This window comes from Peromyscus eremicus, chromosome 1 (assembly GCF_949786415.1).
Source record: "Peromyscus eremicus chromosome 1, PerEre_H2_v1, whole genome shotgun sequence".
Taxonomy (NCBI): Eukaryota; Metazoa; Chordata; class Mammalia; order Rodentia; family Cricetidae; genus Peromyscus; species Peromyscus eremicus.
In genome coordinates, this window is record NC_081416.1 from 172571994 (window position 1) to 172597044 (window position 25051).

General features: G+C 44.8%; 1 protein-coding gene across 1 annotated transcript; it reads left to right on the forward strand.

The window, feature by feature from the left end:
- Nucleotides 1-236: 236 nt before the first annotated feature.
- On the forward strand, nt 237-19947 carry LOC131902525 (carcinoembryonic antigen-related cell adhesion molecule 3-like). The gene is made up of 7 exons (XM_059253553.1): nt 237-429; nt 6863-7222; nt 10057-10416; nt 13430-13774; nt 15043-15402; nt 18109-18450; nt 19458-19947. Exons 1-7 carry the CDS (start codon nt 366-368, stop codon nt 19739-19741), a joined length of 2115 nt encoding a protein of 704 aa, XP_059109536.1. The 5' UTR covers nt 237-365; the 3' UTR covers nt 19742-19947.
- The last annotated feature ends 5104 nt before the right edge of the window (nt 19948-25051 follow it).

The following is a 25051-nucleotide window of genomic DNA, read 5'->3' on the forward strand; positions in this document are numbered from 1 at the left end:
ACAAGGACACATAGGCAGGATGGAGGATTCTTGTGTGCGGACAGACCCAAGGCCAGGACAGAGCAGATGTCAGGCCTGAGATGAGTGATTGTTCTCTGAGGGCATGGGGATGCTTATCAGCCTTGTTGCTCAATGTGTTACATAAGAAAGAAAAGATGAGAGGAATGTGGGACAGCCCTGAGAGTGGAAGGGACAGAGCAGTGCCTTGGACACAGATCCAACAACTGACAGCCCATTGTGGTCTGTGAAGTACTCCCGCCTGGGAGAGTGCTCATCTCAGAAGGAGGAAGGACAGAAGAGCCTGGGAGCTGTGTAGCAGCTGAATCTCTTCTCCTAATACAGAGAACAGCACAGTGAGAAGAGAGATGGTGGAGTCCTCAATGATTCCCTGCAAGGGCTGCAACCCCTGGCAGGGACTACTCTTCACAGGTAAGTGTACCCCCTCTCTGACTGTGGGGGTGGAGGAGAACTAAATAGGACAGGATCCTGGGAGAAGACTAGGAGTTTCTGTTTGCTGTCATGGTGCAGGAGGTGCAGTGAGGGACAGAGACTCAGAATCCTGAAGCTCTCAGAGGACAGGAGGTGATGAGGGGAAGAGCAAAGCCCCAAACACTCCTCTTTCAAAGTGAGTCCATTGTTTGCCATGTTCTGAAGCTGACCCAATCATGGCATGGTGATTCCAAATAGAGGAGGAGGTCAGAGTGGCTTCATCACACCAAATACTCCTTATGTGAGGAGAGCTATGGGAATACTGAGGAGGGGAGCCAGGCAAAGAAGTGACAAGATTATTCTGTGAAAAGGAAAGGACAGAGTCAGAGGCTCTGAATAATGGAGGTCAGGTTGCTCATCTCCGTCAAGGATGGTGGACATACCACCAGCCAGATGACTCAACTGAGTTATGATCTCACCTGCTCATTATTGATGCTTTTTTTTAGAAATTTATTTTATTTTATTTTACAGTATAATTTAATTCTACATATCAGCCACGTGTTCCCTTGTTCTCCGCCCTCTCGCCACTCTCTCCTTCCCCCCAGGCCACCCCTCATTCCCACCTCCTCCAGGGCAAAGCCTTCCCCACAGACTGAGATCAACCTGGTAGACTCAGTCCAGGTAGGTCCAGTCCCCTCCTCCCAGGCCGAGCCAAGCGACCCTGCATAGGCCCCAGGTTTCAAACAGCCAACTCATGCAATGAGCACAGAACCCGGTCCCACTGCCTGGATGCCTCCCACACAGATCAAGCCAATCAACAGTCTCACCTATGCAGAGGGCCTGATCCAGTTGGTGACCCCTCAGCCATTGGTTCATATTTCATGCGTTTCCGTTAATTTGGCTATTTGTCCCTGTGCCTTATCCAACCTTGGTCTCAACAATTCTCGCTCATATAAACCCTCCTCATTCTCGCTAATTGGACTCCCAGAGATCCACCTGGGGCCTAGTCATGGATCTCTGCATCCAGATCCCTCAGTAGTTGGATGAGGTTTCTAGCACGACAATTAGGGTGTTTGGCCATCCCATCACCAGAGTAGGTCAGTTCGGACTGTCTCTCGACCATTGCCAGCAGTCTATTGTGGGGGTATCTTTGTGGATTTCTGTGGGCCTCTCTAGCACTTTGCTTCTTCCTATTCTCATGTGGTCTTCATTTACCATGATCTCCTATTCCTTGTTCTCCCTCTCTGTTCTTGATCCAGCTGGGATCTCCCGCTCCCCCAAGCTCTCTTTCCCTCGACGCTCGCCCTTCATTACCCCGACTCACATCCAGGCTGTTCATGTGATCTCATCCATTTCTCCGTCTTTGGGCAATCCCCGTGTCTCTCTTAGGGTCCTGTTCTCCAGGTAGCCTCCCTGGTGTTGTGAGTAGCAGTCCAGTCATCCTTGTTCCACATCTAGTATCCTCCTATGAGTGAGTACATACCATGTTTGTCTTTCTGAGTCTGGGTTACCTCACTCAGGATGATTTTTTTCTAGATCCATCCATTTGTCTGCAAACCTCATGATGTCATAGTTTTTCTCTGCTGAGTAGTATTCCATTGTGTATATGTACCACATTTTGTTTATCCATTCTTCAGTTGAAGGGCATCTAGGTTGTTTCCATGTTCTGGCTATTACAAACAATGCTGATATGAGCATAGCTGAGCAAGTACCCTTGTGGTATGATTGAGCATTCCTTGGGTATATGCCCAAGAGTGGTATAGCTGGATCTTGGGGGAGATTAATTCCCAATTTTCTAAGAAAGCGCCATATTGATTTCCAAAGTGGCTGTACAAGCTTGCATTCCCACCAGCAGTGGAGGAGAGTCCCCCTAGCTCCACATCCTCTCCAGCATAAGGTATCTTCAGTGTTTTTGATCTTAGCCATTCTGACAGGCGTAAGGTGGTATCTCAGAGTTGTTTTGATTTGCATTTCCATGATAATTAGGGATGTTGAGCAATTCCTTAAATGTCTTCTAGCCATTTGAGTTTCCTCTGTTGAGAATTCTCTGTTTAGTTCTATAGCCTATTTCTTAATTGGACTGTTGGGCATTTTGATGTCTAATTTCATGAGTTCCTTATATATTCTGGATATCAGTCCTCTGTCAGATGTGGGGTTGATGAAGACCTTTTCCCATTCTGTAGGCTGTCGCTTTGCCTTGTTGACCGTATCCTTTGCTCTACAAAAGCTTTTTAGTTTCAAGAGTTCCCATTGATTGATTGTTTCTCTCAATGTCTGTGCTACTGGTGTTATATTTAGGAAGTGATCTCCTATGCCAATATATTCAAGACTACTTCCTACTTTCTCTTCTAGCAGGTTTAGAGTAGCTGGATTTATGTTGAGGTCTTTGATCTACTTGGACTTATGTTTTGTGCATGGTGATAGATATGGATCTATTTGCAGCCTTCTACACATTGACATCCAGTTATGCCAGCACCATTTGTTGAAGATGCTTTCTTTTTTCCATTGTACAATTTTGGCTTCTTTGTCAAAAATTATATGTTCATAGGTGTGCGGATTAATGTCAGGGTCTTCAATTCAATTCCATTGATCCACGTGGCAGTTTTTATGCCAGTACCAAGCTGTTTTTATTACTGTAGCTCTATAGTAGAGCTTGAAGTCAGGGATCGTGATGCCTCCAGAGGTTGTGTTATTGTACAGGATTCTTTTGGCTATCCTGGGTTTTTTGTTTTTCCACATGAACTTGAGTATTATTCTTTCCAGGTCTGTGAAGAATTGTGTTGGTATTTTGATAGAGATTGCATTGAATCTGTAGATTGCCTTTGGTAAAATTGCCATTTTTACTATGTTAGTCTTGCCTATCCATGAGCATGGGAGATCGTTCCATTTTCTGACATCTTCTTCAATTTCTTTTTTCAGGGACTTAAAGTTCTTGTCATATAGGTCCTTCACTTGCTTGGTTAGTGTTACCCCAATATATTTTATATCATTTGTTCTATTGTAAAGGGTGATGTATCTCTGATTTCCTTCTCAGCCTGTTTGTCAATTGTGTATAGGAGGGCTACTGATTTTTTTTTTGAGTTGATCTTGCATCCTGTTGTGTTGCTGAAGGTGTTTATAAGCTGTATCAGTTCTTTGGTTGAATCTTTGGGGTCACTCATGTATACTATCATGTCATCTGCAAATAGGGAAAACTTGACTTCTTCCTTTCCAATTTGTATCCCCTTAATCTCCTTATGTTGTCTTATTGCTCTGGCTAGAACTTCAAGTACTATATTGAATAAGTATGGGGAAAGCGGACAGCCTTGCCTCATTCCTGATTTTAGTGGAATCATTTTGAGTTTCTCTCCATTTAATTTGATGTTGGCTGTTTGCTTGCTGTAAATTGCCTTTATTATGTTTAGGTATGTTCCCTGTATTCCTGATCGCTCCAAGACCTTTATCATGAAGGGGTGTTGGATTTTGTCAAATGCCTTTTCTGCATCTAGTGAGATGATCATGTGGTTTTTTTTCTTTGAGTTTGTTTATATAGTGTATTACATTGATGGACTTTTGTGTGTTGACCACCCTTGCATTCCGTGGATGAAGCCTACTTGATCATGGTGGGTAATTGTTTTGATGTGTTCTTAGAGTCTGTTTGCCAGTATTTTTTTTTGGGGGGGGGGGTTTCGAGACAAGGTTTCTCTGTGTAGCTTTGCGCCTTTCCTGGGACTCACTTGGTAGCCCAGGCTGGCCTCGAACTCACAGAAATCCGCCTGCCTCTGCCTCCCGAGTGCTGGGATTAAAGGCGTGCACCACCACCGCCCAGCCTCTTTGCCAGTATTTTATTGAGTATTTTTGCATCAATGTTCATGAGGGAGATCGGTCTGTAGTTCTCTTCCTTTGTTGTATCCTTGTTTGGTTTAGGAATCAGGGTAATTGTCACCTTATAGAAGGAGTTTGGTAATGATCCTTCTGTTTCTGTTATGTGGAACAATTTAGAGAGTATTGGTATTAACTATTCTTTGAAGATCTGGTAGAATTCTGCGCTAAAACCATCTGGTCCTGGGCTTTTTTTGATTGGGAGACTTTTAATGACTGTTTCTATTTCGTTAGGGGTTATTGGACTATTTAAATAGTTTATCTGGTCTTGATTTAACTTAGGTATGTGGTACCTATCCAGAAAATTATCCATTTCTTTTAGATTTTCATTTTCACATATGTGGGTGCCCTTGTGTTTGGGGCATAACTGTTCAGAATTCAAACTTCATCTTGGTGTATCTTTCCTGTAATGAGTATGTAACGCCCTTCTTGATCTCTTTTGATTGATTTTATTTTGAAGTCTATTTTGCTGGATATCAGGATGGTACACCCGCTTGTTTCTTAAGACCATTTGATTGGAAAGTCTTTTCCCAGGCTTTTACTCTTAGGTAGTGTTTATCTTTGAATTTGAGATGTGTTTCTTGTATGCAGCAGAAACATGGGTCCTGCTTCGTGTCCATTCTGTAAGCCTATGTCTTTTTGTAGATGAATTGAGTCCATTGATATTAAGGGATATTAATGACCAGTGATTGTTCATTCCTGTTATTTTTGGTGGTAGTGTGTGTGTACTTCTCTTCTTTGGGGTTTACTGCTGTGGCTTTATCTATTGCCTATGTTTTTGAGGGTGTATCTGACTTCCTTGGGTTGGAATTTTCCTTCTAGTGCTTTCTGTAGGGCTGGGTTTGTGGATAAGTATTATTTAAATCTGGCTTTGTCTTGGATTGTCTTGTTCACTCCATCTATGATGATTGAAAGTTTTGCTGGGTATATTAGTCTAGGCTGGCATCCATGGTCTCTTAATGTCTGCATTACATCTGTCCAGGTCCTTTTGGCTTTCAAAGTCTCCATTGAGAAATCAGGTGTTATTCTGTTGGGTTTGCTTTTATAAGTCTCTTGGCCTTTTTCCTTTGCTGCTTTTAATATTTTTTCTTTATTCTGTACATTTACTTGTTTAATTATTATGTGGTAAGGGGACTTTTTGGGGGGTCTAGTCTGTTTGGTGTTCTATAGGCTTCTTGTATCTTCATAGGCATTTCCTTCTTTAAGTTGGGAAAGTTTTCTTCTATGATCTTGTTGAATATATTTTCTGTGCCTTTGAGTTAGTATTCTTCTTACTCTATCCCTATTATTCGTAGGTTTGGTCTTTTCATGGTGTCCCAAATTTCTTGGACATTTTGGGTCATGACTTTGTTGGCTTTAGTGTTTTCTTTGACTGATGAATCTATTTCTTCTACCATATCTTCAACGCTGGAGATCCTCTCTTCCATCTCTTGCATTCTGTTGGTTATATATGCATCTGAAGTTCCCGTTCATTTACTCAGGTATTCTATTTCCAGCATTCCCTCTGTTTGTGTCTTCTTCATTTTTTCTATTTCCCTTTTCAGGTCTTGGACTGTTTCCTTCATCTGTTTCATTGCTTTTTCGTGATTTTCTTTCAGTGCTTTATTGTTTTCTTCCAGGGCTTTATTGTTTTCTTCTACTTTATTTGTCCTTTTCTTTAGTTTTTTATAGTGTTCTTCCCATGTTTTGTTTGTCTTTTCCTCTATATAAGCCTCTACCTTCTTCATGATGTTATTCATAAGGCTGTTTTCTTCTGCTTCTTCCAATTTTTGATGTTCAGGTCTAGATGTTGGAGGAGGGCTAGGTTCTGGTGATGCTGTATTGCTCTTCATTTTGTTGTATGTACTTCTGCCTTGATGTCTGCCCATCTCCTTGTGGTTCATTCTTGGTCTTATCAGTGCGCTTGGTCCAGACAGAGCTGACAGATTCAGGAAGTCTCTCTCTCTTGTTCAGATGGGAGTTCTCTCATCCAGATGGGAAGTCTGGGGCAGGATGGGTGCTGGGGGCCAGTCTCTAAGTCTCAGGAAGTGGCTGGGGTCTCCGACAATGATGGGTTTGGGGGCAGGGCATGGAGATTGCAGGGTCTGCCAGGGGTCTTGGAGAAGGGGAACCTTCCCGGTAGGGGTGGGGGAAGAAGGGTTCCTGCCCAGTGGCCAGAACCTGGGGCCAAGTTGGGCAGGTCCTCCCTGGAGTGGCTGGTGTCCAGGGATGGGATCTAGGCTGAGCCCAGGCACTCACCTCTTATATAGAAGGGAAGTCCTGGGCAGGATGGGAGCTGGGGGCTGGTCTCTAAGTCTCAGGAAGTGGCTGGGGTCTCAGGCAATGATGGGCTTGGGGGCAGGGCGTGGAGATTGCAGGGTCTGCCAGGGGTCTTGGAGAAGGGGAGCCTTCCTGGTAGGAGTAGAAGGGAACCTGCCTGGTGGCCAGAACCTGGGGCCAAGTTGGGCAGGTCTTCCCCAGAGGGGCTGGTGCCCAAGGATGGGATCTAGGCTGAGCCCATGCCCTCACCTCTTGTCCAGACGGGAAGACCGGGCCAGGAAAATATTGATGCTATTTGTCCCTTTCTTTCTAGCCTCCCTTTTAACCTGTTGGTACCGGCCCAATACTGCCCAAGTCATCATTGAATCAGTGCCTCTCCATGTGGTCGAAGGAGAAAGCAACCTTTTTCTTGTCCACAATCTGCCAGACAATCTTTTAACCATATCCTGGTTTAAAAAAAGAGCAAATATGGACCATAAAATTGCAACCTACACACTGAAATACAATATTGCTGTGCCGGGGGCAGCACACAGTGATAGAGAGACCGTGTACCCAAATGGATCCCTGTGGATTCAAAATGTCACCCATAAGGACACAGGAATCTATATACTACAAACCAGAAGTAGAAAAGCAAAAATTGTATCAACAAAATATACATACCTTCATGTGTACAGTAAGTAATTCTTTGTGAATTCTCCATGCTGGGTGGGGTTCAACTACAGGACATGCACAAAAGTGTCAGATCTGGCATGTATATACCTCCTCTCTGCACTATGTCCTCATGTTGGGGTTTGAGAATTTAATGCAGGACACATTAAATTGTGTAGAATAACTGCAGTAGAATAGAGCCCTTGCACACAAGAGAACGTGTGGTGGATAACTCAACCTAGGATATCATCCTCTGTCTAGACTCTTGGGGTTCTCACCAGGATGTGTCCATGAGAAAGACCTTGAGGAAATCAACATTGGGCCTGATTGAGGATAACACTAGATCTTCAGGGAGAGGTGAGCACCAGGAATTCCTGGCTCCAGTCCTCTGTCCCAGACTCAATTCCAGGTGTCCATGAGAAGCATTTTTGAATTTTCACTTCCTATAATCAGGAACAGTGATTTCTACTAGCTCAAGTCTTGTGCCATGTGAAATCAGCCAGTGCACTGTCATGAGATCCATAGTTAGGCTAAATGCCCTGGACATCTTCTCCAGAGACTCAAAAGGAAAGCATAGCTGGACAGGTGCCCAGGCCATTGACAATCCTGATAGGTTTATGAGACTTCACAGGAAGGTCAGGGTCATGAAGGAGTGGGACAGAGAACAGATGTCAACCTGACAAGTGTTTATACACTGTGGTTCACCTCAGGGAGATCTTTCAAGGAATTCTTTCTTTTTGGTAAATGTCTTCAAGGTTTGATCTCAACAGTTCCCCAGAGGTAAGCTGCAGTTCCCCTAGTGGTCACCAGGGGGAGAATCAGAACACACAATCAACATTCTGAAAGGTATTTCCCTAAAATGGAACTTACCTTGTATCCTGGCTCCCACCCCTCTCCCTACAGACTGGAGGTCAGTGACACAGACTTCACAGACATACTCATTGCTTTATGCATCTTTTGTAGTGCCAGGGGATAATGTTTAGTACCAGGCCTTATATATTTCCTTCAAGAAAGATAGGATAGCCAAGGGGAATCACCTAGACAGAGGTCCAAGGCAGCTTAGAGACCAAAGAACACATGGGCTCAGCACATAGCTCAGTAAACAGAAATGGGAGCATCATCATGAAACCCTGCATGGGATGATGGAGCCCAGAGCCCTCTTTATAGGACCCAGGTCACATCCTCCCACATACATAGGATGTGAGGCTCCTGACTCATCTACTCAAGAGCCTTTGTCCTGGGTCAGAACCCTGACTAATAACTGCAGTGAGAATGGATCTGTCCCTTTCTTCCTGCCTCACTCAACTTGTCCCTTGAGACCTAGCAGACACCTCTGTCACCTTTCTGCTAAGAGGATATTCCTTCTTTTCAGAGAACCGAGCACACAGGGCAGACTGGGTGCCCAGCTGGGATTCTCTGTTGTACATGGAGTGCAGAGGTTCCCTCTTTGGAGCTGACAGTTCTAGGCCAGGACAAAGCAGAGGGCAGCCCCAGGGTGAACTGCTGTTTTCTCAGGGCACAGGGATGTTCATCTGCCCTTCTGACCACTGTGTGTTCTGGAGGACTGAGACATAAAGAGAGAAGTAGAGAGGGACATGGGGCAGCACTGAGAGTAAGGGGACAGAGTAGGAGGGTTTTGAATAGCGAACCCCACAGCCCATGGAACCCTGGGAGATGCTCCATCTTGGGAGAGGGCTCAGTTCACATGAAGGAAGGGTAGCAGAGCCTGGGAGGAGATGTGCCATAGAGCAAGGATCTATCAGGCCACAGAGATTAGGCATGCACCTTTGTTTCTCTCTGCAAAGAGTCACGGACTCTCAGGGGCTGCTGATCACAGGTAAGGAGACCATGAGTTGACAGCATGTGAGAAAAGAGGATTGACCTACCCTCTGGAGTCTCCTAAGGGAATAAGAACCTGAGAGGAGTCTTAGTGTTTGTAGAGAAGAAGACAAAGGGTAGACCAGAGGCTCAGCAGCAGCTAACTTACTCTTATCCTTGGTGAATCTGAAAAAGTAAGGGGGGTAGGGGATTCTTCTTACCCAAGTTTAATCAGCATGACAACAATGACTGAACACTGATGTCATCACCTTGGCATCCGAAAGAATAAATAATCAAGCTCATACTGATCAGTGACACGGCTCACTAGATACATGCACTTGCTTCAATGGCTGACATGCTGAGACTAATGAACATAAGTCCTCTGATATTCACCTAGGTACTGTATCCTGCACTCACTTCCATATCCTGAGTCACGATCTTGAACACAAACTCACAGACAAATACAAATGAGGGTAAAAAATCAAAGCAAATGGCAGCATTCAACTCTGTATTCCCAAACCTATGAATTTCTTAAACATTCGGGGGATACACAGGATATCATTCATTCATTCATTCTCCACAAATATCTGAGTATTTCTAGGCACCATTTCTTTAAAAAAATATAAGATAAACCCAGGTTCTTACTATTCCCTAGTCCTAGTGGGCTGGAATTAAAGAAAGCTAGAAGGTGAAGTCAGGTATTGACTAGATCCACAAGAAGAAAGAACATAAGAGCCAGAGAGTCGGGTGTCAAGGTCTGTAGAGAAGAGGTCAGGGAGTCACGATCTCCACACCAGTCTACACTGATGTGAGCAGTAGTTTGAGGTTTTAAGCTCAGGTCATGTTGACGCCCAAGCAGAGAGTATCATACAGAGGAAATGACACGTGCAGGGATGCTGAAGACATGGAAGTCAGTAAATGACAGGAAGTCACTCACCCACACACCCAAGCAAAACTATGGACACATCTACTCAGGACACAGGGCCTCATCTTCGCCAAATACAAAGGTCCAACTATTGATCAGTCTTTCTTCCCTTCCAGCCTCTCTTTTGAACTGTGGGCATCCTCTCACCTCTGCCCGGCCCTCTATTGAGTCAGTGCCACCCAGAGTTACAGAAGGGTCAAGTGTTCTTCTCGTGGTTCACAATCTCCCAGAGAATCTTCGAGCCCTTTCCTGGTATAAAGGAATTAATGTGTTCAAGAACCATGAGATTGGCCGACACATAATAGCCAAGAATTCAAGTATGTCAGGCCCTGCACACAGTGGTCGAGAGACAGTGTACAGCAATGGATCCTTGGTTCTCCACAATGTCACCTGGAAGGATGCTGGATTCTACACCCTATTAACTCTGACCACAGATATGACAGCTGAAGTAGCTCATGTGCAGCTCCAATTGGACAGTAAGTGATTCTCAAGATCATTCAGTCCTGGGTTGTGTGTGGACACACAGGACTCTCTTGCTTGGTCTCTGCATACCTCCACTCTCAACTGTATCCCCATTTTGGTGTTTTAGCACTTAGTGCAGGACACACATACTAGAGACAAATGGCCATAGATCATACTCCTGCCCTCACTCCATCCTCAGAAAGGTGTATGTGTATGTGTGGGTGTCTGTGTGTGTGTGTGTGTGTGTGTGTGTGTGTGTGTGTGTGTGATGGGAAACGGTAAGTCTATACAAGAACATTAGACTCAGTCTTGTCTTTTGGGCTTCTCACCATGAACATGATTCAGAGTGAGACCATGTTGGCATCAGGCAGATCTTGCCATTCTCAAAGAGAGGTCAAGAGGAAGCCCTTGTTCCAGACTTCTGTCTGAGAATTGAGTACAAGTGATCCTGGGGACACTTACTTTTTTATGTACCAGGTTTGGACTCTTACTTTCTTGTGGAGCTGACAGGGAATAATGGTTTTTGAATATCCACATCTCATAGCATTTGAAACCAATCAGTACATTGTCATGAGAGCCACATTCAAGATATGTCACCTGGTTACCTCCTTCTGAGACTCAGCATGGAGAGCAGAGCTAGACATGTGCCCAGGCCAGCAGTCAACTGTCTTCATGGATTTATAAGACTCACAGGAAGGTCAGGGTCCCCAAGGTGAAGAAGAGAGGACACAGATCCACCTGGCAAGTGCTTGTCCTCTGGGGTCCAATCCAGGGAATTCCCTCAGGCAGCCAAGTAGTAACAGGCTTTGCTGGTCTTGACAGCTCCCAGACATGAGCTCCAGTCATCCTATCAATCTCCAGGGGATGATAGCTCACAGTCAAACTCTAAGATGCTGCTTTCCTGGAGAAGATGAAAGAAACTTGTGTGATTTCTATTTCTGTCACTATAGACCTAAGGTCCCTCCTACAAGGCCATTCTGACCTATGGTGCTTTCTCTATGCTAGGGTATTATGTTCAGCCTCATTCCTCCTAGTATCTTCCATAGGGAAACAGAGGCTAACCACAGGGGAATTATCAAGCAGAGGATAGAGACATCCCTAAATTTTCTGGGTGGATATGGGCAGACCTGAGCTACACCTCAGCCAACAGAAGAGGATGGAATTCATGTTTCCCTTTGACACCCTCCATGGCAGGGCCAGTCCACACCTCTCCAAGACATAGGTGACCTTCTCCACACACAGGACATGGATTTCCTGATATAATTCTTCCTGGATATCTATTCTGGATGGGACCACAAAGGATGACACTAGTGAAAAGTGATGAGTGTCCTTCCCCTGGCATCACTCAGGTGGTCCCTTTCCAGCCCTCACACACATCCATCACTTTCTGGCTGAGAGCTAATTCCACCTTCCCAGAGCATTGAGGACATGAGGACAACTGGGTTGACAGAGGAGTTTCTGTGTCACAAAGAATGCATAGAAAGGACAGAGTTCTCCTCTTTGGTGCTACAGAGCCAAGGCCAGGACACAGCAGAGGTCAGCCCTGGGGTGAGCTATTAGATTTTGGAGCACAGGGATGATTATTGACCTGTTGCTCACTGTGTGGTCTGAGGACTGAAACATAAAGAAAGAGATTGGGGAAGAGAATCACCAAGCAATGCCAAGGGGGTGGGGAGACAGCAGTACCTTGTGCAAAGACCCACCTACAGCCCAGGTGACTCTGGGAGGGGATTCTGACTGGTAGTAGACTGAGCTCAGGGTGAGGCAGGGCAGTGGTGCTGTCTCCAGGACAGTGGAGGTGATTCTGGGAAGGAGAAGTGACTCCACGACAGTGGAATGTGGTGGCAGTGCTGGATCCCTCGGAAACACCCCTGTTCCAAGGGATCAAGATCCCTACCTTGTTCAAGAGGCAGTATGGACAAGGGCTCATCTCATAAGTGAACAGGGAATTCTCTGACAGTGTGTGGGAGTGGGCAGCTCAATTCCTGGCTGGAGTCTGCAAGGAGGACAAGAGTCTGAAGGAGAATCAAGGTGTCTTCTTTCCCCCTTAGTGGAGATGACACAGAGATGCACAGAGATTCAGCAGCAGGAAGTTCTCAGTGAACAGGAAATGGTAAGGGGTAGGGATGAAAGCCAGATTGTTCTCTGTTCAATGGTAATCACATTGGCTACTGTATTCTGAAGACTGATGTTCCCAACTATAACAGGTTGACACAGAATAGAATCTGATCTGGGTGGGTCAGTGAGGTGTTTCAGTGAGTGAAGCCAAACTGTACCAGGCCCAATGACCTGCGTTTAATCCTCAGTCCCCATGTGGTGGAAGGAGAGTACGCTCTTAGTCCTCAAACCTGTTCTCTGCCCCACATATAAGTACTGTGGCATGCACCCAGCCATATAGATATCTATGTAGGAATGCACATGTACACACACCAACATGCATTCACACACACATACAGGGCATCACACACACACACACACACACACACACACACACACACACACACACACATAAAATGGAAATAGATTTAAAAAATTAAATCAAACTGGGATATCATTTGGCCACAAAGCTGAGAGTTTCATAAATAAAATCCAGTACATGCTGGACCTTGGAATATTGATTGTTCATTCTCATGTTCATTCATTCATAATTCATTCATTCATTCTCCACAGATGTCGCATAAGAGAAAATCACATAAACAACATACAGCCAGAGAGTCAGTTGTCAGGGTCTATAGGGAAGCAAGCCAGGACGTCATCCCCTCAACAGCAATCTACAGTCATGTCAGCAGGGGTCTGAGGGCACTGAGCTAGGACTCTGTTGACAACAGAGAAGATAGTGCTATACAGAGAAAATGGCATGTGCAACGACACTGAATGGGTAGAGGTCATGTGCTGACCTTCACCCAGTAGGACAGGAAGATGCTCACACACCTAGGCTGAGTAATGGAAACAACTTCTCAGGACACAGGGCCAAAACTTAGGCAAATACAAAAGTTCTACTACTAATGGATCTTTCTTCTCTTCTAGCCTTGCACTGTGCCACCTCTGCCCAGCTCACTATTGAATCAGTTCCACCTAGAATTGCTGAAGGTGGAAGTGTTCTTCTAGTGGCTCACAATCTCCCAAATAATCATCGATCCTTTTACTGGTATAAAGGAGTTATTGTGTCCAAGAAATATGAGATTGGCAAACATATAATAGCCATAAATTCAAGTGTGCTGGGTCCTGCACACAGTGGCAGAGAGACACTGTACAGCAATGGATCCCTACAGCTCCACAGTGCCACATGGAAAGATGCTGGATGGTACACTCTACACATTCCGTCCATAGATATGAAACTTCAAATAGCGCATATTCAACTCCAGTTGGACAGTAAGTGATTCTTTGTGATTTATTCAGTGTCCTGCAGGGTTTAGACATACAGCACAGACGTTTCTGGCCTATACATAGTGTCTCCATGTTGGTGTTTAAACACTTAGTGGAAGGCATACCTGAAGGAGACAAATGTTGATAGATCACACTCCATCATCTGGCTCACCGCTGTATCAAGAAAATCCTTGGCACAAAAAGTAACTCAGCCGAAGATATCAGAATATGTTCAGTCTCGTGGGGATCTTAATGCAAATTTCAGTTAGAAAGCCCCTGTAGGCATCAGTGAGGGGATCGTTGAGGAAACCATGATATCTTAACAGAGAAGTGAGCACCAGGAGGCCTGGCCACACTCCTCTGTGCTAGGCTCAACTACTAGTGATCATAGAGCTCATTTTGCCAGGGCTAGACTATTAATGCCTTGGAGAGCTAAATGGGAGCAATGCTTCTTGGCTGTACATGTCAAATTGGGGTATTCATTTTCTCCAAATGTAAATTTCATAAATAAAATCTATGACCTGTTGCAGAGACCGTGGAAGAGCAATGCCTATTAGATTTTTCTCGATTGTTTGCTCAGCCATGTCTCTTATAGCATCCTGGAACCTTAGTGTAGGAGTCAACCTGCTTTCCATGGGCTGGACCCTCCCCCATCAACCACCAATACAAACATTGGACTTTAGACTTGCCCACAGACCCATATGGTGGTGGCATTTTCAATTGAGCCCCCCTCATTCAAATCGACTGTAGCTTGTGTGAAGTTGACTTAAATCCAGCCATCCTAGTCTCTAAGTTTTTCCTAATACCTAAGCCAGCAATGATATCAGACTTCTCCTGGACCCCAGCCAGTCCTAGACTTATGGGCTTCAGGGCAGAGCAGCAAGGACATCTAGAAGTTGAAGTCAGGGGTTGACTGGAATCACAAAGGAAACTGAGAAAAAAAAACAAGAATGAAGATGTGGGGTCTGTGGAGAAAAAGTTCAGAGGAGGCATAATCTCAACTTCAGTGTGCTAGGTGTGCACAGTGCTTGACTGAGGGCAGTGAGGGGCAGCCGTGGAGACACCCCAGGAGGGAGTTCCTTGTAGAGGACATGACATATTCTGGGGCACTGAGGGATTAGTGGTCATGTTGTTGACACCCACCAGGTGGGTTAGAAGCACCCACACCTGCATCTTCAGGGTGAGTGATGAATCCACCTGCCTAGGATGAAGCTTGCCATCTTTCCACCAAACACAATGATCTTTGTGATAACCGTTTTTCTTGTGTGTTTCAGCCTCCCTTTCTGCTTGCTGCAAGGATGTCACTTCTGCCCAACTCACCATAGAACAGGTGCCACAGGATGCTGCTAAAGGGGAAAGTGTTCTCCTCCTTGTTCATAATCTGCCAGAAGATCTGCAAACGTTTTCCTGGTACAAATCAAAGTATAGCCTCCAGAATTGTAAAATCGCAGTATACAACAGAGCCATGAATTACCTCACCCAGGGTCCTGCCCACAGTAGAAGAACAATGGTGTACACCAATGGATCCCTGCTCCTCCAGGATGTCACTGAGAAAGATGCAGGAATCTACACACTACAGATTTTAAACAGAGATTTCAAAACTGAAAAAACACATGTACAGCTCCATGTGAACTGTAAGTGATTCTCTACGGCCTGCAGCTGCTGGGTGTGGCTTATGCTACTTCATACACTGGACTGTCAGGACTGAGCTATGCCCGCTTACTCCCCACTGCACTGTGTCCTCCTGCTGGGGTTTGAATCCTTACTGCAGGACACACACAGGGTATAAAAACTGTAATGTATCAGAACCCCTCACCTGTCTTTACCTGCAGAGTGGAATAGCTGTGCTGGGTAAACTCAGCCCCAGGTTGTCACCTTCAGTGCAGAACCTTGGAGCTCACACCATGCACATGATTCCTGAACGATTCTGTGAGTGTCAGGCAGGCTCTTGTTGAGGAAGCCATAAGATCCTCACACAGGGCTCTGGGAAGCCCTGGCTGCAAATCTCTGTCCCTGGATAGACTCCAGATGACATTTGGGAGCCTTCTGTCACTTATTGGTCTTAACTTTCTGTTAGAGCTGACAGGGAACAGGGCTTTATTGGTATGTGGAACCAGTTAGTACATGGTCATGAGAGGTATGGGTAGGCTAGGTCCCCTGGATTATCTTCACCAGAGACCACATGTGGAGAGTACAGCTGGTCAGGTGCCCAGATCATTAACTAACTGTCCTGATGAAATCATGAGACCTCACAGGAAAGCCAAGGTCCCCGAAGGGAGGAAAAAAGACACAAACCCTCCTTGCAAATGGTTGTCCACTGGGGTCCAACTCTGGAATTCTCTCCTGCAGGCAAATAGTAAAAGAGAAGCTGATCTGGACATCTGTGCAGTTTCTCTAGTTATCACTAGGTGGCTATTGAAGGACAGAATCAACATGTAGAAAAGTATATTCTGGAACCATGAACTTAATTATAGTCTAGCTTCCATTCATGTCCCTTACAGACCAGGAAATTGGTGCCAGTCTTCTTAGACCTACTGGTTCCTTCAGGTGTTTCTAAGTATAATTCCCAGGAGAGGGTTATTGGTGAAATTATTAAGGCCACTCCACGTAGTTAAAAGGAGATTTATTTAATGGCATAACTTACAAATTAAGGGATAGGTAGGTCGCGGGGTCTGGGGAAGGTGTATCGCAGTCTAGCAGTGTTCTCTGGAGCTCTGCTTGGTCCACCTCCACCGTCCAGGGTCCCAGAACCGAGCAAGCACCCTCCGATCCAGATCTCGGGTCTCCAGGCGCCTCCCTTGGCCCCGCCTTGTAGGCGTGACAGTTGCCGAAGTCTCAATGGGGGTTGGAACTTCCAGATCAAAGCTGGAATGGCTACCCACTACAGAGGGTCCTGTGTTACCACTCCTCACCACCTCCTGGCACATCCTTGAGGACTTCATATAGTCAAAGGTCAGCAGTATCCCAGGAAGGACACAGAGAGACCCAAGGAATGGCTCAGCCATCACAGAAAGATGGAGGTCCCTATGAACTCTCCCTAGGATGATGGAACCACTGCCCTCTCTGCATAATAAACATCACCTCCTGCTCCACATCTTCATGAGTCTCCTACCAAGCTTCACGACAATATGCCCTGACTGGTAGCTCCATTGAGAATGAGTCTGTACCCTTTCCCAGGCATCACTCAGATGGTTCCTTTCCAGTACTCACATACATCTCTGTCACCTTCCTTCAGGGAGTAAATCCTACCTTCTCAGAGCATTGAGAACATAGGACAGACTAGGCGCTCAACTAGGAATCTGTGTCATAAAGGACAGGTTGGTAGAACACAGCAGAGGAGAGCCCTGGTGTGATTTGTTGTTGCCCTAGGGCACAGAGATGATTATCAACCTTGTTGCTCATTGCATGGTCTGGAGGACTGAAAAAAAATAGAGAGAAGTTAACTGGGATACCAGGCAGGACTAAGAGTTGAAGGGACAGAGAATGGCCTTGAGCTTCCAGCCTGTCAGGAGGCTGATCTCAGAGGAAGGAAGGCTGTAGGGATTGGGGGAAGTGCTGGACCAAAAGCTGTTCACCACAGAGGGAGGGCAGAGCAGGCTGTAGCCACCATGGAGGTTCACTGTATGCTTCTCTGCAAAGGTTGCAGCCCTGGCAGTGGCTTTTGCTCATAGGTGAAGAGAACACTGCCTGATAGTGTGTAAGCAGGGAGTTCATAGACTAGCTAGAATCTCTTAAGGTGGGAAGTTGGGAAAGCCTCCCTCAAGTTGTTTGCTGACTTTCATCTAGGTGCTGTGACCTGCCTTCACCCATACACACCGGATGTCATCCACCTGCTCCTGCACAAACACTCACACTCACACCCACCCAGACCCACACACTGACTCCCCACACATGCATAAGTTAATGTAAGCTGGAGTTGTAACTGGTGTCAGTAGCTCCACACATGAGAATTTCATAAACATCTGGACTTGCAAATCCATGGACATTCGTTCTTCTATCCACCCACATTTTTCTGAGCCTTTCCATGTCTTGGGCCTTTCAGAAATATCAAAATACTTTTTCCAAACATGGCTCCATCTCTATTGAACTGGAAGTTGGACCAGGAGGCCCATCTCTAATTGAAGTCAAGGGTTGATGGCATCCAGAGAGGGAAGAGATGAAAGAGTTCAGAATGTGATGACTGCATCTGTAGAGGAATAAGTAAGGGAAGGCACCTCTGAGGTTGTCAGACACTTTCACCAACCTCAGCTGAGTAATGGACCTAAGCTACTCAGTACACCAAAGACCAAGTTCTCAGTATTGATGAATTTGTCTCTCTTTTCTTCTATCCTCCCTTGTAGCCTGCAGGCGCCCTCCCGTTCAGCTCACTATTGAGTCAATGCCACACAATGTTGTTGAAAGGAAAAATGCTCTCCTACTTGTTCATAATATCCCAGAGGATCTTCAGTCTTTTGTCTGGTACAAAGGGATACCAATTGACAACGAACACAAAATTGCCCAGAATGTAATAACCAGTAATGAGAGTATGTTGGGGCCCGCACACAGTGGTAGAGTAACTGTGTATCCCAATGGATCCTTGCTGCTCCACAATGTTGCCCAGGAGGACACTGGATTCTACACTCTACGAACCTTAAATACACAGTTTGAAACTCAAGAAGCACATGTGTACCTCCACATATACAGTAAGTGATTCTTTTGGGCCTATGACTTCCTCTGCGGTTGATTTCTCCTTACACACACACAATACTGTCCATTGTGGACTGAAGGCCTCCTCTCTACATTGTGTCTCCACACTGGGGTTTGAGTACTTACTACAGGACACACATCAGGTAGACATAGTAAAGTGGACCAGAATCCATCACCTGACTACAGCTACAGAGGAGGATATGTGCTGGGTAACTGAGCCCAAGGATGTCAGTCAGCCTCAGAATATTGGGGCTCTCACCAGGATCAGGTCTTGAGCAAGACCCCCTGGGAGTCTGGTGTGGCCTATCTTGGAGATTTGTGATTTCATCATAGTGAGGTGAGCAATAGAAAGTCCTGGTCCAAGACCTCTGTTTCAGACTCAACCCCAGGTGACCAAGGAGAGCTTTTCTCCAGAGCCAGAGTTTGATTTCCTGTTACAAATGCCAGGTAATAAGGCTTTACTGACTTTCCAAGACCCATAGTGTGTGGCACCAGCTGTGCAGTGACATGAAGCTACCATTAGGTGAGTCACCTCGGCATCTCCTATTCAGTGGACAGGTGCCTGGACATGTTAACTCTTCTGATGATGGGCTTAAAATACTTCACAAGAATGTTAGAGTTTCCAAGGGGAGGGACAGAGGAGACAGTTGTCTAAGCAGCTCCTTGTGCTCAGGGGTCCAGCCTAGGGAATTCCCTGCTGCAGGCAAATATTAAGAGATGCTGCAGACTGGAGCAGCTCCCCCATCCAAATGTCATGCCATTGCTCATAACTAAGTTTAACCCAGACACAAGACAATGACCATGAACTGTGTGCACTAGTGAAGGGAACAGAGACCCAGGAAACCCAGAGGCTGAATCAGGGTCACACAGGCCATGGGTGGCAGATCCAAACTACAAGAACTGTCTAATGTCATAACCTCAATTAAATATCTGTTGCCTACAGAGGAGGTTGGTGAGATCTCTGAAGGGCTATTGTCATTTCCCCCCCTTTTTTGCTTCACAGAGCCTGTGACATTGCCCTTTATCCGAGTCACCAGCACCAAAGTTACAGTGCGGAGCTCTGTTGTGTTCACCTGCCTCTCAGCTGACACTGGAATCTCCACCCAATGGATCTTCAATAATCAGAATCTGCAGCTCACAGACAGGATGACCCTGTCACCAAAAAAGTGCCAACTCAGCATAGATCCTGTGAGGATGAAGGATGCTGGAGAGTATAAGTGTGAGGTCTCCAACAAAGTCAGTTCAAGGACCAGTCCCCCAGTCTATCTGGATGTGATGAATGAGTGACCTCTCTGCTCTCACACTACAGCAGAGTAGGGGCATTTCTTTATCAATGGGGTACAACAAGGAGAAAAATTTTGTGGTATAAATGGTCAATTACTACTCAGGTACAGCTGGCTTGGTGGCTCATGACTGTAATCCTGGCATAAATATGTGTCTAAAGACAGGCCAGGATATAAACAGAGACTTGGTTTGCAAAAGGAAAAAGAAGACATCAATATAGTAAACAGAATTGCAAAGGAGTTTAGAGCTTGGGTTTTGGATTAAATGTATAGACAATTCTCAGAATCCATGGAAATTAATTTCATGAACCCCAAAACTTCTGTTAACATGCTGCAGTGTTTGCATGAAGATAAATGCATCCTCTCCTGTATCCAAATACATTCCATGTAGAATTCATTCACACTATGCTGCCCAGACAACAGTCATTTATGTGAAGTGAGGAAGAGTGACAGGAGAAGGGATTGTCCTTTTCCCTCATGGACATAAATTATTACTAAACAGTTTTGATCCACAGTTTATTTTAGGTACACGTGTGAAAAAACATGACATGTCAAAAGACTGACCTGGACTGCTTCTAACATGAGAGTGGCATTGACAGGGTGACATTACACAAGGTTCCTTTTCCTGCCAACACTTTTTGAGACATATATGGGATTTCCCATTTGGCCATTTTAAAGTGGGCAACTAAGTGGCATGAACATATGGATATGTTCATGTGACCATCACCATTGTCCATTCCCAAAGCCTTGTTAATCCAGTCCATTCCCTCCAGCCCTGTGCAACCACATCTATTTCTTTCTCTATGTCCGTGACAAAACAGTATATGCAATTATTTGTGGTCAATATTAATTTACAGAAGGATGGCTCACCAGTTTCACAAATTTCTGTAGAATCTTAAGGATCTTTTACAGATAACTTCAAATCATCGACAGATGTATTACAGCTGATTGATGGACCACGTTCACTTCTTTGTCTTGTCTGATTGTTCTGTCTAGGACTCCTAAGGGAATACTGAACAGATGTGGCCACAGCAGCATCCTGGTGTTGATCCAGATCTTAGAGGGAAAGCTCAGTGTCCCCCCCCCAATACAGAATGGGCTGTGTGTTTTCATGTGTTCCCCTAATGCACTGGAAATTATTCTATTCCTAGGTTGCCTGTTTTCATCCTTAACAACTGTTCATTTTACTGGGGGGGGTGGCACTCACCTTTAATCCCAGCACTTGGGAGGCAGAAGTAGGCAGATCATCTCTGTGAGTTTGAGGCCAGCCTGGTCTGCAAATGGAGTTCCAGGACAGCCAGGGATACACAGAGAAATCCTGTCTTGAAAAACCAAACCAAACAAAAAAAACTGTTCATTTTTGTGAAAAGGCATCAATTTTGTGTTTCTTCATGCTTCTATCTCTGTAGGTTCTGGGCTTCTTGGAATGTGTCTGTTTCATCTAGGTCAGTCAACAATTAGCAAGTAACTATTGAGTACTCATGGAATTCTTAGAATTCTGAAAATGGAATATAAGATGTCAATTTTCACTTCTAATATTAGTAATGTTGATCTTTTTAAAATAAATCAAATCAGATTAAAGTTTGTCAAAAGCGTGAATCACTTCAAAGAACCAACTTTTGATCCATTGTAAAAGATTACTATTTATTTGTATTATTATTCATACCAACAGGAAGTCAAATAGAGACTATGGAGGAATGATGCTTCTTGGCAAATGCTCCATGATTTTCTTAGTTACCTTCTCCTTGTATAGCCTAGAACAACCTGCCTGGGATTGGCAATATCCAAGGTGTACTGGGTTCTCACACATCAATCTATAACAAGTAAATAGTCCCCATACATACCCACAGGCCAAGCTGAAGGAGGCAGTTACTTGAGGTTTCTCAGGTGTCTAGATCTTAAGTTATGAACAACAAAACAAGCACACATGCTGAACACACCAGGTCCATCATTCCAGTTTCAGCAAGTTATTGCTTTTATGTTCTATATGTTATATATTCACTATCCATTTGAAAAGCTCACTACGTGGTCCACACATACTAGAGAAGAGACATTAAAGCCCATGGAAAAAGGTGGTTCTGTTAAAAGCCTGCTCTAATCTTCATATTCTTAGATGATTCCTAGATTCATGCTTCATACTTAGGTAATCAGTGGCTTATGTCAGTCATCATGAACCACCTGAGCAGAATGGCTCAAGTTGTGGTCCACCTGGACCACTGATCTGAAAGCAGGCCTGCTGCTGGTCTCCTGGTTGAGATTTCTGTTCACATATCAAGTCCTGAGGATAGGTTGTGAGGTTACCCAGTGAAGCCACACGGGAACTCTAATCATCACCTATCTTTAGTACATTCTTAGACAGCAAATGTTTGGAGGGCACTGGATCATAGTGCAGTGGTATTCAGTGCGTTTTGAGAGACACAGCACTTTGGGCTGTATGACCTACTAGGGTTGTCTATCACCAACCTCTGTAGCTTCTATCCCATGCAACAAGTCTATTTCTCTCTCATGAAAAGGAGGGCCCACCATCTTGGAGCATTTAGATTTCCTTGCATTTCCTGTGATTTACCTTCTCACTTACTTCATACTCTGGATGGCAAAGATAGGCCAACACTAGTTGAATGAGACCCTTTCAAGTGTCAGAGGTCCCACACAGGGCAATCTCCTCTCTGTTGTCTACACTGTACTGTTACATACAACCACAAACACAACTTCCACTCAGTGGAGGGTGAGGACTTGGTAGCATAAACCTGTGAACCTGAGTCTGAGGATATAAACTACCTATGGTGAATAAGTTTTCAGAACCTTTACAGAGTGTCAGGTTGAGGCAGTCTGAGTCCAACAGGGCTTTCAATTTTCCTAGTGTCTTTCGGACTGACTCAGAATGGTATGAGTGTGTAACCTGGCACACAGTGAGTGCATCAAAATGTGACCCAGTCAACATAAATGTTACCTGTGAGTAAATTCTCTTTTTAATAATTATTAAGAAGTGTTCCATTCATTTTACATACCAACCCCAGATACCCCTGTCTTCCTTCCTCCTATCTCCCAGCCTTCCCCACCTGACCCGCCCCCTATTCCCACCTTCTCCAAGGCAAGATCTTCCATGGGGAGTCAGCAGAACCTGGTACATTCTGTTTAGGCAGGTCCAAACCACTCCCCCCTGCACCAAGTCTGTGCAAAGTTCCCCACCATAGGCACTATGCTCCTCAAAGCTGGCTCATGCACCAGGGATGTGTCCAGATCCCACTGCCTGGAGGTCCCCTAAGCAGTTCAAGCTAAACAACTGTCTTGCATATCCAGAGGGCCTAGTCCAGTATGATGGGGGCTCCTCAGCTCTTGGTCACTAGTTTGGCTGGCTGTCTCTGTACATTTTCACATCATGGTCTCAATGTCCCTTGCCCATAGTATCCCTCTTCTCTCTCATTGATTGTACTCCTGGTGTCCGGCCGGGGATATCGGCATCCACTTCCATCAGTCACTGAATGAAGACTCTATGATGACAGTTATGGTATTCATCCATCTCATTACCAGAGTAGGCCAGTTCCATCCCTCTCTCATCTATTGCTAGTAGTCTAAGGAGGGTTCATCCTTGTGTATTCCTGAAAATTTCCCTAGCACTCTGTTTCTCCCAATTCCCATGATGTCTTCATCTACATCATTGTATCTCTTTCCTTGCTCTCCCACTCTGTCCCTCTTACATCTCAAACCACTCACTCCCCTATGTTCTCATGCCCCATCCCTTGCCCTCCATTACCTGCCCTTACCCCCAGTTTGCTAATGTAGATCTCATCTATTTCTTCCTCACAGGGTGATCTCTGCATCCTTCCTAGGGTCCTCCCTGCTAGCTAGCCTCTCTGAAGCTGTGGGTTGCAGTCTGGTTATCCATTGCTTTACATCTAATAACCACTTATGAGTGAGTACATACCATGTTTGTCCTTCTGAGTCTGGGTTACCTCACTCAGGATAATATTTTCTAATTCCATCCATTTGCCTGCAAATTTCATGATGTCATTGTTTTTCTCTGCTGAATAGTTTTCCACTGTGTATATGTACAACTTTTTTAAAAATCCACTCTTCAAATGAAGGGCATCTGGATTGTTCCCAGGTTCTGGCTATTATGAATAATTCTGCAATGAACATAGTTGAGCATGTGTCCTTTTCGTATGCTTGAGCATTCCTTGTGTATATGTCCAAGAGTGGTATAACTGGGTCTTCGGGAAGACTGATTCCCAATTTTCTGAGAAACCACCATACTGATTTCCAAAGTGGCTGTACAAGTTTTCACTCCCATCAACAGTGGAGGAGTGCTCCCCTTGCTCCATGTCTTTTCCAACATAAGCTATCTTTAGTGTTTTGATCTTAGCCATTCTAAGAAGTGTGAGAGGGTATCTCAGATTCCTTTTGTTTTGTATTTCCCTAATGACTAAGGATGTTGAGCACTTCCTTAAATGTCTTTCAGCCATTTGAGATTCTTCCATCGAGAACTTTTTGTTTAGCACTGTGCCCATTTTTTAAATTGGATTGTTAGTTATTTTGATGTGTAGTTTCTTGAGTTCTTTATATACTTTGGAGATAAGCCCTCTGTCAGATGTGGGGTTGGTAAAGATATTTTCCCATTCTGTAGGCTGTCGTTTTGTCTTATTGATCATGTCCTTTGCCCTACAAAAACTTCTCAGTTTTAAGAGGTCCCATTGATTGTTTCTCTCAGTGTCTGTGCTACTGGTGTTATATTTAGGAAGTGGTCTCCTGTGCCAATACTTTCAAGACTACTTGCTACTTTCTCTTCTATCAAATACAGTGTAACTAGATTTATGTTGAGGTCTTTGATCCACTTGGACCTTAATTCTGTGTATGGCAACAGATACAAACCTATTTGCAGTCTTGTACATGTTTACATCCTGTTATGACAGCACCATTTGTTGAAGATGCTTTCTTTTTTCCATTGTACAGTTCTTGCTTTTTGTCAAAAATCAGGTCTTCATATGACTTGTGAGTAATTTTTATTCCTTCATGGCTACAACTGTGTAATTACACAGGGACAGAGACAGACTCCTCAGTTCCTTTTGGTCTCATGAGATGAAACCACATCTACCAACACCTAGGCTGGCCATGTCATCCTGTGCTTGCTCATGCACATCAATCCAGGTCCATGCAGGAGCCAAGTATGACATAGGGGGACTTCTCCTTTCTGATAAATCTTAGAGTTACCACCTGTGATGGAGAAATGTGACATCTCAGTCACAGGCTCACTTAACACATGTGATTGTAGTTGAACATATTCTGTATGTATGATGCACTAGTGTTGGAATCCTGG

Bases quoted from the DNA above. Each gene is read 5' to 3' on its own strand.
- LOC131902525 (XM_059253553.1), top strand. From the start codon at position 366: ATGGTGGAGTCCTCAATGATTCCCTGCAAGGGCTGCAACCCCTGGCAG. The intron at 10,417-13,429 runs GTAAGTGATTCT...CTTCTCTTCTAG, and splicing joins TGTGCAGCTCCAATTGGACA to CCTTGCACTGTGCCACCTCT. The intron at 18,451-19,457 runs GTAAGTGATTCT...TTTGCTTCACAG, and splicing joins TGTGTACCTCCACATATACA to AGCCTGTGACATTGCCCTTT.